Here is a 21,531-nt window from a genome sequence, read left to right as displayed (position 1 = left end):
GTGTGTCAGCTTTATTAGAAAAGGCACTTGAAAATCAATACCCCAAAGGAGACAAATTTTCCATGCTCGCTGCTAACCTACAAGGCATGCGTCTCATAATACTGACTAATACTTGTCACACATTGTGTTAAGCAACTTTTATAAATTACCTTATTTAACTTACACATTGCAGCAAAAAGTAAACAGCATTATCATCTCCATTATACCAAATAAACTACAGCACACAGAGAGATTGAGGATACACTCAAAATCCTGCAGCCAGTATCCAGCAGAGGTGGGATCAGAACCCAAGACACTGTGATTCTCCGGAGCACAAGCACTAACCACACAGGCAATCTTCTCATGCAAAGACTGATCAGGACTGTGCTGAAAAATTCTGAGATCACCAATGGCTCACGTACAAACCATCTTTCCCACAGCCTGAAACACTTAGCACATGAGACCCCACTGGGAAACTCAGGGATTAAGTCTGGGATAAAGGAAGGCCTCCTGCCAAGGCAAATAATAAATTCAAGGAGACAGTGGGTGACCAGTGGCGGAGTGAGAGAGTAGGGCCTTTGAGCAGGTCACTGGAGCAGGGAGCCAGCCCCACCCCACCCTACCCTCAGGGTACAACCTTGGATTTGAGGATCTAGGGATTGTCTAAATGCTCCTGGGACAGTCAAGGCAAAAAAATATTGGCTATCTGACTCATGTGCAAAACTTCAACTACCTTCCTTGGATCTGCATTCCTAAATGGAGATTAAATGCTGAAGAATATTGGTCTTTTATGATCCTTTGGAGCATGGGCTTATTGATATGGTAAAGGTTAATGAACCAATTAAGTGTATGCATGAAAGCTAAAACATGGATTGAAGCTTTTCAATTTTCATCTGCAATAATGAGCACCAGGCTCAGGTTCTTACCCTGCATTTCACATCCATTAATTATTTCAGTGATCCCAGCTACAATTAATAAGGATTCAGCCATGTGTATTAAATCTTAATGTTCAGTTTTCTCATCCGTCACCTGGGTGGGGGGTTGGATGTGCAGGAGGGAGTGCTAGGGGCAGGAGGTGGCTTTGAAGTCCTGCTCAGCGAAAAGGTACTGAGTGTGACCTGTGTGCCCGGCACCACGCCAAGTGCTTGAGCTTGCCTCACTGAATCCTCAGCGTGTTGTAATGCTTCCTTATGTTACCGCCATCCCCAGGTCACTCCTCAGAACCTGTACTGGATTCCCCGCAAGGCTCCTTCTAGCCCCCACTCTGTCCTCAGACCCCACAGAACTTTCATCTCCAGGTAGCCCCCACTTCACCCTCTGGCAGTAATAGCTCCTCCAGAGCAAACCTCCCCCCCCAGGTCCCTGCCCTGCCCCCCCCCAGAGATGCATCACCATCTCACTCTTAGAAAAGACAGGCTCCCTAAGGACACACTTCCCTGCAGCCCTTGCAAGCTCTTGCTCCCACAGTCCGAATACCCCTGGGCCGGGAAAAGGAGGGTGGGCGTATCTCTCTTGCTGCTCCTTACCACTTCCAGACCTTCCTCCTTCTCTCCTCCTTATGAACATTCACCCTTGAATCATACTTCATCAGCTTAGATCACCCGTTATCCCTTATCATTGCTGCCGGCAACAATGGATCGCTCTGTCATTTCTCCACGCTTTTAGTCCCTGGGCTTCAATTCCTGGCACTTTACTACATACACAGACGATCCTTTTCATAGCCTGGCTCAGTTTCCTGAGCTCACCTCCGCCAGCCATCTTACAATAGTCACCATGAGCCTACCTGAGCCTATACCTGTCAGGACCAAAAATGCAAACTCTCCATAGTCTCAGCATCATACTCACCGTCTCTGACTACTCATTTAAACTCCTCCATCTGCCTCTGACATCCCAACTCTGTCGCGTGTGCTTATCCACACACTTGACCTTCCCTCCTACGATAGATAAACCATATGTGATTCTGTCTAAACCTATTCCTTCATTTATATCTGAATATCTCATCTTCTGTCACATGTGCTATTGAACTACAGGATTAATACGATGATCTACTGATATCAAATACAATGATCCGTATAATTATCTACTGAAAAGTTCCCAATAATATACAAAATATTATGGTTTGTCCCATCAGGAGAAGGAAGGGAGAGAGGGAGGAGGGGAGGGAGGGAAAAAGAAGGGGGCAACTCAGTAAGCTGTCCGTCTTCTTTTTTTTTTCATAACTTTATTTTAATAGCAGTTTTAGGTTCCCAGTAATATTGAGCAGACAGTATAGAGAGTTACCATATATCCCCCCTCCCACATGCATAGCATTCCCCCATTACCAACATCGCCCACTGGGACACTGGTTACAAATGATGACCCTACACTGACACATTATTATCACCCAAAGTCTATATCTTACATTAGGGGTCACTCTTGCTATTGTATGTCCTAAGAGTTTGGGCCAATGTATAATGACATGTATCTACCATTACAGTATCAGACAAAGTAAAGTGGCTTCACTGCCCTAAAAATCCTCTGTGCTATACCTATTCATCCCTCTCTACCATCCCACCCCCCCAATCCCTGACAACCACTGATCTTTTTACTGTCTCCATAGTCATGGTTCCCAGGATGTCATCTGGACTCACACAGTGTACCTTTTTCAGATTGGCTTTTTTTCACTTAGCAACATGCAATCAAGTTTCCTCTATGTCTTTTCATGGCTTGATAGCTCATTTCTTTTAAGTGTTCAATAATATTCCATTGTCTGGATGCATCACTGTTTATTTATCCATTCACCCACTGAAGGGCAGCATGGATACTTCTACATTTTGGCAATTATAAATAAAGCCTCTGTAAACATCCACGTACAGCTTTTTGTGTGGACATAGTTTTCAACTGCCTTGGGTAAATACCAAGGAAGTGTGTCCTTAGGGAGCCTGTCTTTTCTAAGAGTGAGATGGTGATGCATCTCGGGTGGGGGGGGGGCAGGGCAGGGACCTCGGGGGAGGTTTGCTCTGGAGGAGCTATTACTGCCAGAGGGTGAAGTGGGGGCTACCTGGAGATGAAAGTTCTGTGGGGTCTGAGGACAGAGTGGGGGCTAGAAGGAGCCTTGCGGGGAATCCAGTACAGGTTCTGAGGAGTGACCTGGGGATGGCGGTAACATAAGGAAGCATTACAACACGCTAAGGATTCGGTGAGGCAAGCTGAAGCACTTGGCGTGGTGCCGGGCACACAGGTCACACTCAGTACCTTTTTGCCGAGCAGGACTTCAAAGCCACCTCCTGCCCCTAGCACTCCCTCCTGCACATCCAACCCCCCGCCCAGGTGACGGATGAGAAAACTGAACATTAAGATTGTATGGGAAGATTACAGTTAGTCTTATAAGACACTGGCAACTTCACATGTAAAGCAGGTCTCTTGTAGATGACATGTAGTTGCATCTTGTTTTCCTAACCTTTCAGCTTTCCTTCTCCCCTGGAAGCCCTGTCTCTCTTCATAACCAGTCTCAGTTCCATGGACTGTCATTATCATCACTCTCACACACATGCCTCCATTCCTGCGCCCCTCTCCTGATCTACAGTTTTCCTTGGCAAAAAGACAATCCTCGTAAAATCTAATTCTCTACCTACTCCACGCAGGCACCCAGGGAGGTGAATGTGGTTAGAAAAAAAATCAACCACATTAGCTGGCCTCATTTTGAATCTCTGACCATGAACCTCAAATGGACTCTCATTGTCCTCCAGCAATTATATCCTATCTCCTGAATCCATTCACGCTGAAATTTTCCTAAAACCTATTTCAGACCTCCTCTCCTCAAACTTCCATTGTCTTCCCCCTGCCATTCTTTTTCTCAGCTGATAGTTTTTCCTTCCTATTTCACTGGGAAAAAAAAGTGAAACAACAGAAAGAAAATGTCTACAGATTCTCACGACCAATATGTCTACCTACTAGCATGCTTATCCACACACTTGACCTTCCCTCCTACGACAGATAAACCATATGTGATTCTGTCTAAACCTATTCCTTCATTTATATCTGAATATCTCATCTTCTGTCATCTTATGTGCTATTGAACTAAGGATTAATACGATGATCTACTGATATCAAATACAATGATCCGTATAATTATCTACTGAAAAGTTCCCAATAATATACAAAATATTATGGTTTGTCCCATCAGGAGAAGGAAGGGAGAGAGGGAGGAAGGGAGGGAGGGAAAAAGAAGGGGCAAAAAGAAAGCTTCTCTTGACCCTACTTCTCACATCAGCTACTTTGCCATTTTTCTGCCCTCCTTTGCAATAAAACTCCTCAAAAGAGCTATCTATACTGTTGGCCCAAATTCTCTCTCTTCACACTCTTTAATCCTCACCAGGAGGATTAAAGGTCAAGATTTCTTTTACTGCGCATAGGTAGTCACCCTTTCCAGCTTCATCTGTTGAAATATTTTCTCCATGGAGTTGCTTTTGCATGGCTGTCAAAAATCATTGATCACATTTGTGTGGGTTTATTTCTATGCTCTCTATTCTCTTTTCTTGGCTTTATATCTATTATTTCATGAGTATTTAGGGAAATACTACTCTACTCCCCCCAAAATTGCTCCCATCAAGGTGACCAGTGACCTCCAAGTTGTTAAATCCAGTGGTTAATTTTCAGTCCCCCTCTTATTTGGGAATAATATTACCACCAGCTTTATAGGGTGTTACCACTTAATGAAATACTAAATAAATACTAATGAAATACTAAAATGTTTAGAACACTTTTATTATAAACTGCTATTAAAATCATTTCTTAAACAAACTCCCCCTAAATATCAAAGGCAGAAAGTCTCCCAGCATGCACACGAATGGTGATTTATCTCCAACTGTATTTCAGTTGGAGCCTTCAATGAACATTCCTGCCCAATAACTGCGTCCCTGAAGGGAGGCGAAGGGGGAGTAGATTTGAGGCCCACACCCTTTTTCATCTAATGTCTAAGGTCTCCGTTGAGGAATGAGTATTAATTATCTTGTACTGTGTGGGCGTCTCCACAACATCAGTCTGAGAAATTCATTTAACTTTTGACTGATCAGTGTAATAAGCTTCTCTCTCTCTCTTCTAAGTTTGTCAGTAGCTTTGAAAAAGTTTTGGAGTTGGGATTTTTAACCAAAGTCAAGCAAAGTAGTCATCTGTGTTGTTGTGCAGTAGAAACTATGGTATTGCCAAAACAATCGCTTCAGCCCTAAAAATTCAAGTATGAACATACCATGTTAGATGGTTTGGGTTTGTATTCTGCGTATTATGTGTTAGAGACTGAGATTCATCTCAGTAATAAGTGTGTTTGTGAAAATTATGGACCCAAAGAAAGGGAAGAAATTCTGGACCAGTTGAAAATCAAAGAATCTCTATTAATATCCGCATTGAGGAGAATGCAAGAAATAAATGGTGGATGAATACTGTAAAAACTATTCAATACATTAACCACGTAAAAAACCTCTGAGCCAGTAATCTGGGGTTGAAAGCCAGCAAAACTTTGTTGTCAACATTTTGTTCTAAAGATAATATTTTATAAATCTTTAAACCAATGTAAAAGCATGTAATTGACTATTTTACTAGTCATATTAATAAATGGATCTAAGCTAAGTGTTCATTCAAGAGTAAACAATCCATATTTACAGACAACATGCTTGTCTATGTAGAAAATTACAGAGACTCTACAAAGCACCAGTAAGTAAGTTTAGCCAGGGCACAGGACATAAGGTCAACACAGAAAAATCAATCGTATCTCTATACACAGTAATGAACAATTAGAAACTAAACATTTAAAAAAATATTTCCAATAGCTAAAAAAAAAATACTTAGATAAAATTCTTATAAAACAAATGTAGAATCTATATGTCAAAAGCTATAAGGCACTAAGGAAAGAAGTGAAGGAAGACCTAAATAATGGAGAAACAGAACATGTTCATAGTTCAAAGACTCAATATAGTTAAGATGTCCGTTTTCCCCAAACTGATCTATAGACTTAACATAATTCCAGTAAAACTCCCAGCAGAACTTCTTGTAGATATGAACAAGCTTACTCAAACATGTATATGAAAAGGAAAGAAAGGAGAAAAAGCTTAAACAATTTGAAAAAGAATGATGAACCTGAAGGACTCAACATACCTCATTTTCCCCACAATATAAAGCCAAAAAATACAAATACTAAGTACTAGTGAAATAATAGATATAAAGTCAAGGAAAGAGAATAGAGAGCATAGAAATAAACCCACACAAATGTGATCAATGATTTTTGACAGGCATGCAAAAGCAACTCCATGGAGAAAGAATATTTCAACAGTTGAAGCTGGAAAGGGTGAATACCTATGCGCAGTAAAAGAAATCTTGACCTAAACCTTACACCTTATATAAAAGTTAACACAAAACAGTTCATAGACCTGAATATAAAACCTAAACCATAAAGCTTCTAGAGCAAGACAGAGGAGAACACACTGTGTCTAAGAAAAGAGATTGCTTAGTTGGGGCACCTGGGTGGCCCAGGCACTTAAGTGTCTGCCCTCAGCTCAGGTCATGATCCCAGGATCCTGGGTTCGAGTCCTGCATCAGGCTCCCTGCTCAGCAGGGAGTCTGCTTCTCCCTCTCCCTCCGCCCCTCTCCCCAACTTGTGCTCTCTCTCAGATAAATAAATAAAATCTTAAAAAAAAAAAAAGATTCCTTAGCTCTAACACCAGAAGCATAAGCATAATCATAAAAGAAAAAAAAAAAAAAACGGGAGGCACCTGGGTGCTCAGTCATTAAGCATCTGCCTTCAGCTCAGGTCATGGTCCCAGGGTCCTGGGATTAAGCCCCACATCGGCTCCCTGCTCGGCAGGAAGCCTGCTTCTCCCTCTCCCACTCCCCCTGCTTGTGTTCCCTCTCTCCCTGTGTCTCTCTCTGTCAAATAAATGAATAAAATCTTAAAAAAGAAAAAAATGATAAATTTAAAATTTCTGCTTTTTGAAAGATGATAGTAAAAGAATGAAACTGTAAGTCACAGACCTGAGAAAATATTTACAAACCCTCTTATAAAAGAATTGTATCCAGAATATATATAAGAATTCTCAAAACTCAATAATAAGAAAATAAACTCAATTTAAAAAATGGAAAAGATATGAACAGACACTTCACCAAAAAGATACAAAGATGCTCATAAAAAGATGCTCAACATCATTAGCCATTAGGGGATACAAATTAAATGAGATACCACTACACAGAAAATAAATTGACCATACCAAGTTCTGGTAAGAATATGGATGAGCTGGAACTCTCACAATTCATTGGTGGTAATGTAAAATAGTATCCATTCCAAACACTGAGCAACTTATCCGCGTTACCACTTACCATATAGCCAACAATCCACTCCTATTTACCTTTAAAGAACTGAAAATTTATCTCACACAAGAATTGTACATGAATGTTTATAGAAGCATTATTCATAACTGCCAAAAACTAGGAGCACCCACATGTCCTTCCCTGAGCGAATGTAAATAAACAAACTGACACGTACAGGCATGAATGTGGAATAGAAAGAAATGAATTACTGATACATGCAACATGGATAAATCTCTAAGGAATCATACTGAGTAAAAGAAGCCAGTCTCAAAGGTTACATAATATATGATTCCCTTAATATGACATTCTGGAAAACTCAAAACTCTAGGGCCTCCTGGTTCCTGCCCAGCACAGCCACAGCTCATGGTCCCGAAGAGGCCACTGTCACACAAGGTAGCTTCAAAGAGCTGAATCTGGACAAATGGACTTGGGATGCTTACTCTCTGTCCATTCACCAGTGCCCACAAGCCAAAATGGTTCCCCCTTGTTCACTTCCTTTAAGGACAGACTTGAGTATGTATGCCCTAATAGAAGGTAGAGAAGAGTTGCATATAGCAGTTCACTGAGATGGATGGCAAGGTCCACAATGATTTAAACCACATTGTTGGTTAATGGAAGTCATCAGCACTGACAAGACTGGAGACAACCTCCATCTCACTATGACACCAAGAATCGTATTACTGTTCATGAGATTACTCCTGAAGAGACCAAATGCAAGTTGTGCAAAATGAGAAAGATCTATGCGGCCACACAAGAATCTCCTATCTAGTGATGTCTGATGCTGACACTATCCAACACCCTGATCTCATCAAGCAGAACAAATTCATTCAGATTGATTTGGGAACTGGTAAGATTACAGACTTAATCATGTTCAACAATGGTAACCTGAGTATGCCTGGAGGTGTTAACCAGGACAGCACTGGTGTGATCACCAGAGCTAAAGAAAAGTGAATTCAGATTCAGAGTATATTTTTGATATATGAATCAGATCTGGAAGGAGAGAGAGAGAAGAAATCAAGGGTTTCTCCCGTATTTATGTTTTCTTTCCCATGAGCCAGTCTTGCTCTCACTCCAATAATTAAAAACCACAAAGAGCAAGAGGTCAAGGGTTTGAAATCGATGGTCAAATAAGTGGTAACAATAAAAAAATTGCCTAACCATAGTTGAATCACTATGTTGTACACTTGAAGCTAATGTAACATTTCGTGTCAACTATAAAAGATTAAGTTGCCATTTGTAGGCTTTAGTATAAATTTTTATTTATTTAGGTGTTGACTTATTTTGTTATTGGTGTCATTTATTGTTAACTACACTAAGCATTTTACATTGTTTGGTATTGTTTCTCCCAATGATTATATGATGTGTATATTATTACAGATTAAAAACTGAGATGCAGAAGAGGTGAATGGTTTGTTCCATTTCCCACAACTAAAAGTAGTAAAATAGAAGTTCAAACTCCAGGTCCTCCTGATTTTATTTTTCTTTTCAATTTTTATTTAAACTCAATTTAGTTAACCAATAGTGTATTATTAGTTTCAGAGGTAGAATTCAGTGATTCATCAGTTGCATATAACACCAGTGCTCATTACATCAAGTGCCCTCTTTCATGCCCGTCACCCAGTTATCCCATCCCCCCTTCCCTGCCCTCCAGCAACCGTCAGTTTGTTTCCTAGAGTTAAGAGTTTCTTACCGTTTGCCTCCCTCTCTGTTTTTATCTTGGTCTATTTTTCCTTCCCTACCCCTAGGTTCATCTGTTTCTTAAATTCCACATATGAGTGAAATCATATGGGATTTGTCTTTGTCTGACTTATTTCACTTAGAATAATACCCTGTAGGTCCTCCTGACTTGAAAACCTGTATACTCACTTACTATCCTAGAGAATCTGTTAGGTGTTCAAACTTCCGTATATCAGCCCACCCTTTATTTCCCCAACTTAGGTGAGAGTCAGCCCCAATTAAGCCTCTGGTTTCCATGGTGTGCTAAGGAGAAGGGAATATCCTGCTCAAAGAGGCAACACAGTGAGAGGAAAGACTGCAGCACTGGGTCAGATCTACCTGTTTTGAATCTTGGCTCAACCACTTAGGTAGCTATGTTATCTTAGACAAGTAAACTGCTCTGATTGGCTCAACATTCATGGAGCGTCTATCATGTTTCAAAATATGTTCTAGACTCTATTTGTGAATAAAACAGCAATGTTTCCTACCCTCGAGAAACTTACATTCCAAGAGAGGACAGGGACAATAAATAGATAAAATATATAGTATGTGATGTCATATGGTCATAAAGAGTACTATGAAGGAAAAAGAAGTACGATAGGGTGATGGCAAATTGAGAAGGGCTACAATTTTTTAAAAAGACAGTCAAGGAAGGCTTCTGAGGAAAGTGACGTGTGAGCAAAGACTTGAATGAGTTGTGGAAGTTAGTCATTGAGATCCTGGAGAAAGAGCATTCCAAGCAAAGAAAATAGCCAGTACAAAGGTCTTGTCCATGCTGAATGTACTGGGAGAAGAGCAATTAAGTGAGAGTGGCTGGAGTAGACTAAGGGAAGGAGAGAACCATAGGAAATAAAATCAGGAGGAGAACGGAGGGGCTAGAAATGCATGTCTTTGTAGGATGACATAACGACTCCACTTTGAGTGGATGGACACTGTTGGCGGGTTTGAACAGGGCGGTGCCATGATCTGACTACTTTTTCTAAGTATCCCTCCAACTGATATATGGAGAATACACTATAGCAAATTACGACAGATTTTTATTTTTGTCCTAAGCAAGTGAAGGGTGGGGGAAACTATGTAAGATGGAGAAGACTACATCCAGAGTTAGTCTTGTTAAGTTTGAAGTGACAACTTAGCATCCAAGTGGAAATATCAACTTGGCAAGTGGATATATGAGTCAAGTTCAGGAGAAGGATGTGCCAAACATAACTTTTGGAGTCATCAGCATATGGAAGGGATCTAATGCTCTTACATAAGATCACTAAGGCAATGAGTATAAATAGATAAAAGGAGAATTCAGAGGACAGGACACATCTTTGGGGCATTCCAAAATTAAGATTATCAAGGAGAAGAGAATAAATTCAGAAAGAATTAAAAAGTAGTCATTCAGGAAGGAAAAATACACAAAAGAGCATATTAGGCTGGAAGCCAAATGAAAAATGTGTACCAGAGAGGAGGAAGTAATCATCTATGTCAAAGCTCTTGAAAGGTCATGTAGTATGAGGATTGAGAAGCAACCACTGGATTTGGGAACATAAAAGTCACTTGTGACCCTGATAAGACAATCTCAGTGGAGAAAGTGGATGTGGGTGTGAAAGTCTTAGTGAATGGAATAAGAAAGAATGCCTGGAGGGTAACTGGAAACAATGAGTGTAGACAACTCAACTGAGGAGCTTTGCTATAAAATGGAACAGAAAATTGTAGTTGTAATTGGAGAGGAAAGTGGGGTCAAGAGAAATTCCTTTTCAAGATGAGAGAATAGCAGCATGTTTTATACTGAGCCAGTAGGGAAAGGGAGAAACTGACAAGGCAGGAGAAGAAAGGAAGGTTTCCCAGGAGCCCTGTGCTTGCGTAGGCCATCAGGGGCTGCTATCCGGCACCAAAGTGGAGGAGACGGCCTTAGATGGGAGCAAGAGCAACTTCATCCACAGCCAAAAGAGGGAGTAGTCCATGAGTGCAGAAGCATGAAGGTAGAATATGTGAGCATGTCAGCATGTGGTGCTTCTCTTCTGATGACTCCTATTGTCCAAGCAAAATGGGAGACAAGGTCCTCATGTGAGAGTCAGGAGGAAGGGGAGGTGTCAGAAGACCGAAGAGAGGAGAAGGTATGCAATACTTGTTGGGAGAGAGGGAGGGTACCCGAGGTCGGAGGTAGTTGATAGCATGCCTGATCAGCGTGGTTGTGTGTTGTGCAGCCACATCTACTATGCAGAGGCAGGAACAGGGCAGTGGAGAGTTAGACTCAACTAAGCTCAGGCTTCTGTCCAGTAAGAAGGATGAATAAGAGGAGGACAAGAGAGTTGATGATATGTATAGGGACGATTTTAACAATTGCCGTGAAGGATAAGCACTGCAAAGAGGGAGACAGGCCCCTTAAAGGGCACAAAAACCGGTGAAAGGGAGGTATATTCAAAGCCTTGTAGCTCTGGTAGAATCAAAGGATTGCTGGGATTGGGGTCCCGGAGGGAGTGAGCTCAACATATAAAAGGCGGTGGTCAGAGTGGGGAGAGTTGAAGGTGGGGTCACGAAGGAGCTGTGGTTATGACGAGTAAGTAAGAGAATGAGTGGCTAAGAGTTGAGGAGGTCACTAAGAAAGACACTGTCAAGGAAATGAGAGGGCAGAGTAACGGGAGGGTCATGTTCCTGGATATCGAAACCCCCACGAATAACAACAGCGATGTTGGGAGAGTGGCAGTGAGACAGGGGCTGAAATCTTCAGGGAAGCCAAGAGTGATCCAGAGATGAGTAAGTTACAGATAGAAGGAAAAGTGGATTCAGCCTGTCTGCTTCTCTCTCTGGGTCTCAGTTTCCTCATTTTTAAGTGGGAAATGCTGACAGTCCTTCCATCATGAGATTTTTATAAGGATTAAGGGAGATGTTGCAGGCAGAACATCTGTCACCCACTGGGACTGGAAAATTAAATTTTTTTTAAAAGGGCACTTGTGAACTCCTGGGTGTGTGTCTCATCTACCTCTAACTGAAGTTGGGAGAGTATGACCCAGAAGGCTTACCAAGCTCAGGGTTGACCCAATAAGTCACAATCCTCCTAATTCCCTAGAGACATTCACCTGGGGTCCTCTCTGGTAAGCCTGGGCCTGGCCATGACCACGCCCACCACCTGCAGCTGTCCTTATCCATGTCATCTGTCTTCCCGGCAGGCCCCGGTTCTCTCTGACTCTTCCAGCTATCTGCAGACACCAGGTTTGTTGCCTCCCAGCCTCAGTGTCTAATGCAGAAGGCAAAAGCAAACTACATGCTTTGGCTGCTCTGTCTGGTGGGCCCCCCTTTTTATGGCCAAGCTAGCTGAAAGAGCCCAGGGGAAGCTAAAATCTCAGGATGGTATCTTGTGTTCTGAACTGTGCTGAGCCAGAAATGTGCCGAGGCTCTAGGGCAGTACAATCTGATGTCCTAGGATGGGGACCTTGGGCCACGGACTGGGTCAGGCCCTTCCCGCTTCTTTTCTCTATCTATCCATGCACTCAGTTCTAGACGGGAGTTTCTACCAAGGGATGAGGTCATGTCTAACTAACAGGGAAGTGTCTGTCTTACCAAGAACAGGCAACAATATTCAGAGACTCCTTCTCTCAACACAGAGACAAGAAAGGCGATGGAGTGGGGGCCAGAGGCTTAGGACACCTGGGTTGCAGCAGCAGGACTGCCAGAGTTGAACAGGTCCCATTTGCTGAGCCCAGTCCCTTGAGTTTTCCACCCCTGGTTCAATCAGGGCTCTCAGAATATCGTATCTGGAATATGCTGTGAGCAGCTTTACCTAGCATTACTGTATGCAATCCAGGACAGTGGATCCCTAGCCTCTACCCCCACACTACTCAGAGACCACAGTTGCCCTTTTCATTGCCAATTTTCACTGCCTAAGTACATAGCAGGCCCTCAACAATGGGGGAGAGAAGGAACAAGGGAGGAAGGAGGAAGGGAGGGGTGTTAAGGATGGAGGAGCACAGAATACAGCTCTTCATCTCACCACCCATCCTGTGTCAAAACCTAGAAGACTCCAAGTATCTTCACTGAATTTTTTCTCCATGACAGTCTGCCTGAGCTGAATAGTCATCTTCTTACCCAGAATTTCCCTTCTTCTCCTTAAATTATATATGAAAATGAAGGGTGGCCACTCTTGTCAGAAAACATTTTCTTGATCCTCTTCCCAGCAAACAAACACTTACCGTCCTCTTTCTCTAATACACAGTGACATTTTGATGCAGTAGTGCCTGGAAGGAGACATGAATCACTAATTCAGAAAAATGGCCAAGCTTCTACAGTTTGCGAGGCTCCCACCTATTTACTCAGGATCCAAATTCTGGAAAAGCAAACCTGCATTCCTATTTACCAACCACTATTTACCATCTGAAGGCTGTTGTACATTGATTAACATTACAAGTGACATTTGGCTCTCGTGTCCTTTCAGAATAGAACTTGTTTCAAACTAAGAAACGAACAAGGAAACCTCTAGAGGAAGATATTTTGGGGGAGTAGTGTATGAGGGTGACCCGAAACATTTTTTTGTCATTTTGGATCACTGTCTGGAACTGAAAGCAATCTGCTTGGGGGAGAGGGAAGCTGGCATGTCACTCGGAAAGGACTGCAGCCTCTCAAAGATAATTCTGAAAGGTATGCCTAGGGAAGAGAACACAGGACTCCAGAGGCAACTCTTTAAAAAAAAAAAAAACAAACAAACGAAACAAAAACAAAGGTCAAGGTCTAAAAATGTTTATTCAACAGGCAAGAAATTTAAGGAGCCAAAATTTGCCATACATAAGGATGTGTGGTAGAAAGGATCCTGTTAGATTTAAATTACATTTGATTTTTATAATTTATCACTTACAAGCAGATTTTCCAGCACCTAAAAAGAAAGCACACCTGTGTACATTTTTTTTTCCAGTTTTAGCCTATCAGCCATATCTTTCCAGTAAACTTCCTGTATAGAAAAGTTACCACTCTACGTGGGTAGCAAATGAGTGAAGGGTTATTTCCAGTCTCCAAAGTTCAGTTCTTTATCACCCCCTCTCCCAGAACTGGGCACAAAGAATTGCTGCTTTGAAAGATCCAGGATGGGTGTCAGCGGCCATCAGAATCACTTAGAGAACAAGGTGAAAGGACAAATCCTGGGCGTCCTCCGCAGGAATTCTGACTCAGTCAGTCTGTGAGAGGCCCCGGGAATCTGCAGCTCTAGCATGCACCCATGGTGACTCAGATGCAGGTAGCCTGCAGAGCCCACCCTGACCAATCCCTAGAAGAGGCCCTCTAGGTTGCTGTGCCTTCTGGACACAGTGCAGCCCTGGGTTATCCAATGCTCTCCGTAAGCACACACTTGGTGGACAGTCCACTGATCCACGCTGCTGTGCTGGGCAAGCCGATCTGTGGGCCTCCTGTGACTCACCCCTGATTTCTCTTTATTCTGTTAGAACGATTACAGGAAGTTATCTATGCAATGCAAGGATTTTGTGGTGGGCGGTGCTGGACCTATGCCGAGACACGGAAGAGGTGGAGCGATTTTAAATGGTGATGTGAACTTCCAAGTCTGGTCCGACCACCACCGTCCAAGTCTGAGCCGGATCAAACTCGCCGATAAATATGAAGTCAAGAAGGTAAGCTTCCCCACCTCTCCAGGCCTTCTTGCCTTGCAGGGCGGCTGGCCTCGATTTTGGGCTCATGCTTATTTTACGTTCCTACAAGGTGACATGAAAACACCAATCACCTGACTACTCTCTAGACAAAGAATGGCCAGACTTGCAGGATTGCTCAGAGCTCCTCAGCGAACCCTTCCCTTCACTCCCCAGCCCACCAAGGGAAAGGTAGCATGACTGTAATTCCAGGAACAGGCTTTCAGGCTGGAAAACAAAAAAGGAGCTTTTCAGCCTCCAAACAACTGGCAGGGACAACGTGACCTAACATCAGTGAGGAGGCCAATTCCCCAGTTTTCTCGAGAAACACATCACTCCGGTCTGTCAATAGCACTGATTGAGCTCTGTGTGCCTGGGGACTTGTGTAGAAAATGTTTTAGTGTGGAGGCTTTGTGGGATCCATGGGTCTGGGAGCCTTAGAGGAATTTCACTCCAAAGTCTTATGCAAGTACTCAGTAGGAAGCTCAAGGAGACTTGTCACAGGAGTAGGCTCGTCCCACCTCCTCAGTCAACCTCAAGGTGTCTTTAATGGCCACAGGCACCCAGTAGCCCTCAGGCCCACAGTGGCTGGTCAGACTGAAGTCCTAAGCAGCAAAAGTCAATTATGTTTCCACTTTGGATATATTCTGGATTCTTTAGAATCTGCCCTTACATTAGATGATGGCATCCACCTTATGAAAACTGCAGAGCTCCAAAGATCCATGTGTTTCAACATCACTGTGCTTTGCACGTAGGCAAAATGGGTGATTAGCCTTTAAGGCTTTTTATTTTTTTCCAGCTATTTCACAGGGTCAATACTGGGGATATTTTCAATGCCCCCAAACTGACCTCTGGGCACTTCTCCTCATACTTTTCTCAATTTGTGTGGAGGGAACCATCCTTCAACAAACCACATGTATTTATGGAATTCATCTAGTGAGAGCTTCCAAGTTTGAAAAAATCTTCCTGCCCTCTTACTTTTAATAATAATAAAAAAATCTAAGAAAAATAGCTTTGTCTGAAGACTCTGGGTCCCAAAGGCAAAGTGGACAAATCATAGGAAATGGGGCCTCTGATTACCATTCAAAAGCACATGGCTATGAAAAGAGAGGGAACAGGCTATAGCTTCAAGTACAACCCTATTTTCTTGGCTCAGGAAAACTCTCATTTTTTCACCAACCCCAAGAGCTCAATGAGGCTTTTCATCAAAGTACAGCATTCTAACCCAGAAGCTGCTGAGATACCCATGGCCTTGGAGTTCACACAAACCCTGCTATGGAGACTGTTTAGCAGTGGTAAAGATGAGCTTGAGTTTCCAGAGCCACAAGTATTTCCTTCCTTCCCAAAGCCGGGATACCCTCCTGCCTCCCAGCACAGGGAAGGAGCACAGCGTGGAGGTGAAGATGTCTTTGAAAACCCAAACAACAGGAGATGCTTGGCATCTACACATTTATATTTGCAGTTTCGGCCATTCACGAGCAATTCTAATGGCCCATAAAATGCAAGCATTCAACATTTTTCTGAAACAAATCTAAACCTCTTAGCAACACTGTCAGTGAGGGTAGATCAGTCAGCTAGTCCAGAAGTCTGGCCACCACCTCATAGCTACGTGTTCCCTCTTGTTGTCAACTACTAAGTACAAAACAGCCCTGGTGATGAATGAGAAGAGAAAGTAAAGTACTCCATGAACATGATGGTTCGGGACACAAAAGGTTCTATGAGGGAAATTATTTAGTGGTATTTGCCAATTAGGAGAGTCATAAAGGTCTTAGGAAATATCCCTCATGAATGTCAAGTGTCTGCAGCAATCCATAGGTGGGAAGATGATAAACAACCTGCTTAAAAAGTCAGCCTTGCTCATTTTAAAGACCTCCAATGGGTAAATTCTCTCAAACCATGTATATCATTATGTAACAGCAGACAGACAGAGTTTTCCTTGACATTTATTCTATCATGAATTGTAGTGAAAACACCTAATATTAAAAAGATGTATTAATATTATAATTAGATTTCATTTTTAATTTTGAACTTTAGCATTCTTCCATGGGCACAATCTAACCCTGGGTCATTGAGTTATGAAATGACTAGCATGCAAGCCTATTTATAATACACTGCCTTTACACCTGATACATACAATAGCTTTAAGGCTACAATATAGAACCATAAAAAATTCCTAAGTCTCTGCCCACATGGTATCAAATCAAACCATTAATTCAGTAATTAAAGCAAACTAGTTGTTCTTGGCAGTTTCATGGGCCGCTACTAAGTAAGACCTTAAAAAATGGTGTTTTGTTCAAATAAATCTGGAGATCTTGAATTAAGTAGAGTCAAACAGATTTCTTTGCTTAAAGACATTACAGAGCTTTAATATGCATTGCTACTCCAATTAAAAGAAAAAGCGTACAATATGTATCATTTGACCACAGAACTCTTTTTCACAGAAGATTGATGAAACTCATTTTCCACGTAAAAGTCTTTGGGCAACTCTAATGTAGAATCAGCCTATATGAGCTATGAAACACACAGATCTAAATGAAGTGGGTGCCGCCCTTGCTGGTAATGAGCCCTGGATCGTGTCCTTCACCTGAATGTCTGCCTCTCTTCAGGCACCACACTAATGTCTGGTCCTCTGGCTGGCTCAGTTATAATGTCAGCCTCCATTAGCTCAAGACAATTATCCCACCATTGCACAAGACACCACCTGGTAAAAAGAAAAGAATCATGAAGTAGGTGTCAGGAAACCAGATTTTTAGCATGATTCTTTCACTTACTACCCATGTGGTCTTGGGCAAGTCTTTGAAGCTCTGAGTCTCATGCCCATCTGCAAAATCAGCGTATAAGCCTCTGTTTCCGTTTTCTGTGAACCTTCAAATGAATTCATATGAGAGGAAATGGCTCTGCAAACTGTAAAGTTCTCTGGAGTTCCACAGGGAAGCATCATTGCTGTGATTCAATGATGTCCCCCTTCCTTGTAACTGGGGGGCGGGGGGGGGTCTTTCTATTTCCAGAGCTATTCCCTAGCTTGTCCTTTGTCTTCTCCCTAGAAAATGCTAGAAACTTCCCCTTGGGTAAGGACATTGTCATTATAGCCTAAAATCCTTCCAGAAAAGACAAAAGGCCTTGTGAGGATATGGTTGTTCTCCATGACTTCTGTTTTAAGAGAGTAGCTCAGCCTCCCCCAAAACCCAGGCAGATGTGTCATCTGAAATGTTAATCGTTGTGTTTAGAAGAAAGTGTTGGAAAAGTGGCTCAGAAGGTGCCCTCTGAGGTTAATCCTGGTCCAACCACTTAATGGAGTCACTTGAGCAAGTCACTTAGCCTCTCTACTTCTCACTTATCTCATCTATAAAGTTTGGATAATAATACCTACTTCATAGGATTACAGTAAGAATCAAATGGGATAAAGTGTGCCTCAAACAGCGTCGGGCCTATCAGCCTGTGGGTATAGATGAAGCAGTACACTACACACACTGTGCTGGCTTAGAGCCCATGTTCATGTTACTTAACACATTTCTGTCACCCATCTCAGTCCATCCCAGCCTTAACAGGTTACGGTCCTTTTGGAAGCCAAGGCTGCCTTATGAAGAAGCAAGGGGGCTTCTCTCCCCACGCTGAGTCACATGTAATCTCAGAAGCAACTCTCCTTAGGCCTCATGGATAAAGAAACCAATCCCTCCAGCTTTGGCCTGCAGCCCGCCATATATAGGCCTTGGTCTTCTCCTTCAGGGCCAATGTGACTAGCAGACATCTTGCTGTCTTCTCCATTTCTCTCTCTCTGGCCCCATGGAACCCCTTAAGCATCATTTAACTAATATCTTTCTTAAAGGCACTCCTCTCCCTCTGCATACCAACTCTAAATAAAAGCTTAGGGGACTTCCAGCTCCACCAACAGGGAGTCGAAATCAGTCTCAAAATCCATTTGGGCTCAGCTGGACCCAGGCTGCACCCATAAAGGGAGCCCAGTGTCCAGCATGTGGTCATTGCTGAGTGGCTGGTCACAGAGATCCAGACTCAATCCCTGGTGCTCTCTTCAACTTGACTAACTGAAGACACACATCTGAACCCTTTACTTTCATCCCTCCCTCTCTCTCCTCTTGATTGCTTCTTCACCTCTAGGCTCACAGGGATGTTCTTTTCCTTTCCTTTCCCTACATCGTCCCTTGCTTCTTCCTGACTCCAGGTCTGTCTCTATGGGGGTCATATAAATCTCCGAGTCACTGAAAGAACTTTGTAGACATGTGTCACTCAAGCTCAAATGCCACAGGAGAACGGGACAAAGGGACCCAGCAGGTCCTATTTTGCACAGCAGAAGCCTTAACTCTACCTAGAGAGGAGGTGGAGGCTCCTTTGGACATAACTAAGCAAAGATCTATTATTTAAAAAAAAAAAAAAGGAGAACACATGAATATTTTGTCCAAAATTACATTAGTGCCACTGCAGAGAGCATGTCTATTATCAGGCAATATCACCAGTAAGGGAGTAGTTCAGTCTGACAAGTTGTTTCGGCCACAGCCTGTGGGCTCTATAGACACTGATCAGCCTGCTGGGCATCCCAAGAGGGGTATGACAGTCCTGTCCTCAAAGAGCCATCGGGGGGTAGGTAAGGTGGGGACAGGGATGCTATGACCGTAGCAGCAGCAGCCTCTGCACCTCGCTAGCTGAGCAAAGTAGAGTTCACAACAGTCACTTTCAGACTTGCAGGTGGACCCCGCTCTCTAGTGCCCTGTCCTGCAGCTTGGTTTGTGGAAACTAAGCATGGCACTGGCCATCTTTCCTCCCAACTGATGAGACTCCCCACTCTCCTGCAGGAGCAGCTTCACTTTGCTGAGCCTTCCAGACTCTGAAACAGTGCCCATTCCTGACTCCACCAAGCTCCTAGGTGATTCCTGGCTCCGAAGGCTAGTCTCACACGAAACAAAGCCCTGGGACAGGACAAAGGGAGGGAGAAGGAGTGAAAAGAGGGCCCTCACTAACCCTACTAAGACAGTTCCCTTTTTCTCCACACCATTGTACTCAGGAAATAACATCCCCGATAATTTCCATTCATTTACTTAGGCATCATTTAACAAACATTCACTGTGTCTGCTACACCACCAACTCCACGCTGAGCACGGGGGAGACTTAGAAGATCAAGACCTAGGCCTTACCCTTGAGGTGTTCATCCAGCAAAGGAGAGACAAGTGTGAACCACCATTGCGATCTTGTCTGAGCAGGACAAACAGAAACAGGAAGTGGCAGCGTGGAGGCCAGAGGAAGCAGTGACCAGCTCAGTCGGGACCCCAGGAAAAGTTTCCCAGAAGCAGAAATGCTTGAGACAAGGCTAAAAGGATGAGAGGTGCTGGACGGGATGTCAATTTAGCCAAGAAGCAAGGGAGGACAATTTAGGCAGAGGGAGGCAGAAGCTGAGAAGTCGCAGATACCTGAGGAAGAGTGGCATGGATGGGGCTATGTTTAGAGGGGGACAAGTGTTTCCCTGTGGCTGTATCACTGTGGGAAAGGAGCAGAACCAAATCCTTGAGGGCGTTTCATTACACAGCCACTTGGACTTCGTCCTGGCAGCACTATCCCAGGGAATTTTCTGTGATGATGCAAATGCTCTATTTTCTGCTGTCTGACACGGTAGACGCTAGCTTCTTATGCATGGCTAGCCAGCACTGGAAATGTGGCTAAGGTAATTATGGAACTGAATTCTTAGTATTTTCTAAATGAATTGGTTCAAATATCAAAGCTGATTATGGGCAGTGGGTACCACACTGGACAGTATGGCTGTATATCCTCACTCATGCCTTCAACAAGCTTTCAGTGAGTGCCTACAAAGCATGCTGTGCTAATGACTGGGGATGTGGTGCTGAATAAAAAGGATGTGATGTCAGCCATCATGGGAAAGACATGTTAATCAACACAACACACCAATAAATTGCGATGTTGGATTTGAAGTATTACAAAAGAGAAGACCATGATATTATAACTTCTAAAGTTAGCTGTCACCTAATCAGGGAGGGCAATGAAGGCCTCTCTGAGGAAGTCATACTTGCTCTGAGAGCTAAAGAATAAAAAGTTAACCAGTTGTGGGGAGGACATTTCTAAAGGAGAGAACATGTTCAAAGCATATTCAAAGGCCCTGTGGTAAGAGAAAACATAGCATATAAGAGAAACTGAAAGAAGGTGAATGTGGCTGAGCTGGAAGGCATGGGGAAGAGTGGGGCATGGGATGAATGTAAAGAAGCAGGCAGGGACCAGACCATGCAGAAAGGCTCATTGACCATGCTAAAGAATTTTGTTCTCATTCTTTTTCAAGAATAAGAGGAAGCCACTGGAGAACTTTAATGAGAAGTAGTTGTAGAGATGAGGAAAGATGCAGAGACAGTTTTTCCTCTGAGAAAAGCTAGAAGGCAAACAGGGTGGGTATGGATGCAGCACAGTTGTTGGGGAAGAGGGACGTGATATTAATAAAGACAGGCGTCGTTAAGCTCTGTTGACAAGCAAAGCCAAAGTTATAGTGGCTTTTAATGAAAGAAGGCTTATTTATTGCTCATCCTATTTCCATCTTGGAAGAGAATTCACTCAGGAATCCAGGCTGATAGGACAGCTACCCTCTCCAATGGTCCCACCCTGTCAAAGGGAACAGCAGTGACAGAGAGTCCCCCACCAGCAAGGAAATGCTTCCACCTAGAAGTGACACACATTGTTCCCACTTACAACTCACCGTCAACAATTAGTTACGTCACCCACAACACCATGAGAGAAGCCAGGAAGTATAACCCTGCCATATGTTGAAAGGAGAGAAAAATGAAGCTATTTGGCAAATAGCACTAAGAACTACCAAAAGGATAAAAGTTGAAGGAATTCATATTAATAGCCTCAATTTCTCTATAAATAGGAAGCA

At 43.1% G+C, this 21,531-nt stretch overlaps 1 protein-coding gene across 1 annotated transcript in view; it reads left to right on the top strand.

Moving 5' to 3' along the window:
• The window catches only part of TRPC7 (transient receptor potential cation channel subfamily C member 7), a 145,948-nt gene that overhangs the window by 35,289 nt on the left and 89,128 nt on the right, over nt 1-21,531 (top strand). The window contains 3 exon segments of the mRNA XM_027606215.2: nt 14,448-14,495; nt 14,497-14,530; nt 14,533-14,630. Of these exon segments, the coding sequence (XP_027462016.2) occupies nt 14,448-14,495; nt 14,497-14,530; nt 14,533-14,630 (180 nt within the window).

This window comes from Zalophus californianus, chromosome 5, assembly GCF_009762305.2.
Source record: "Zalophus californianus isolate mZalCal1 chromosome 5, mZalCal1.pri.v2, whole genome shotgun sequence".
In the NCBI taxonomy this organism is placed as follows: domain Eukaryota; kingdom Metazoa; phylum Chordata; class Mammalia; order Carnivora; family Otariidae; genus Zalophus; species Zalophus californianus.
This window is presented reverse-complemented; position numbering and strand designations above follow the sequence as displayed.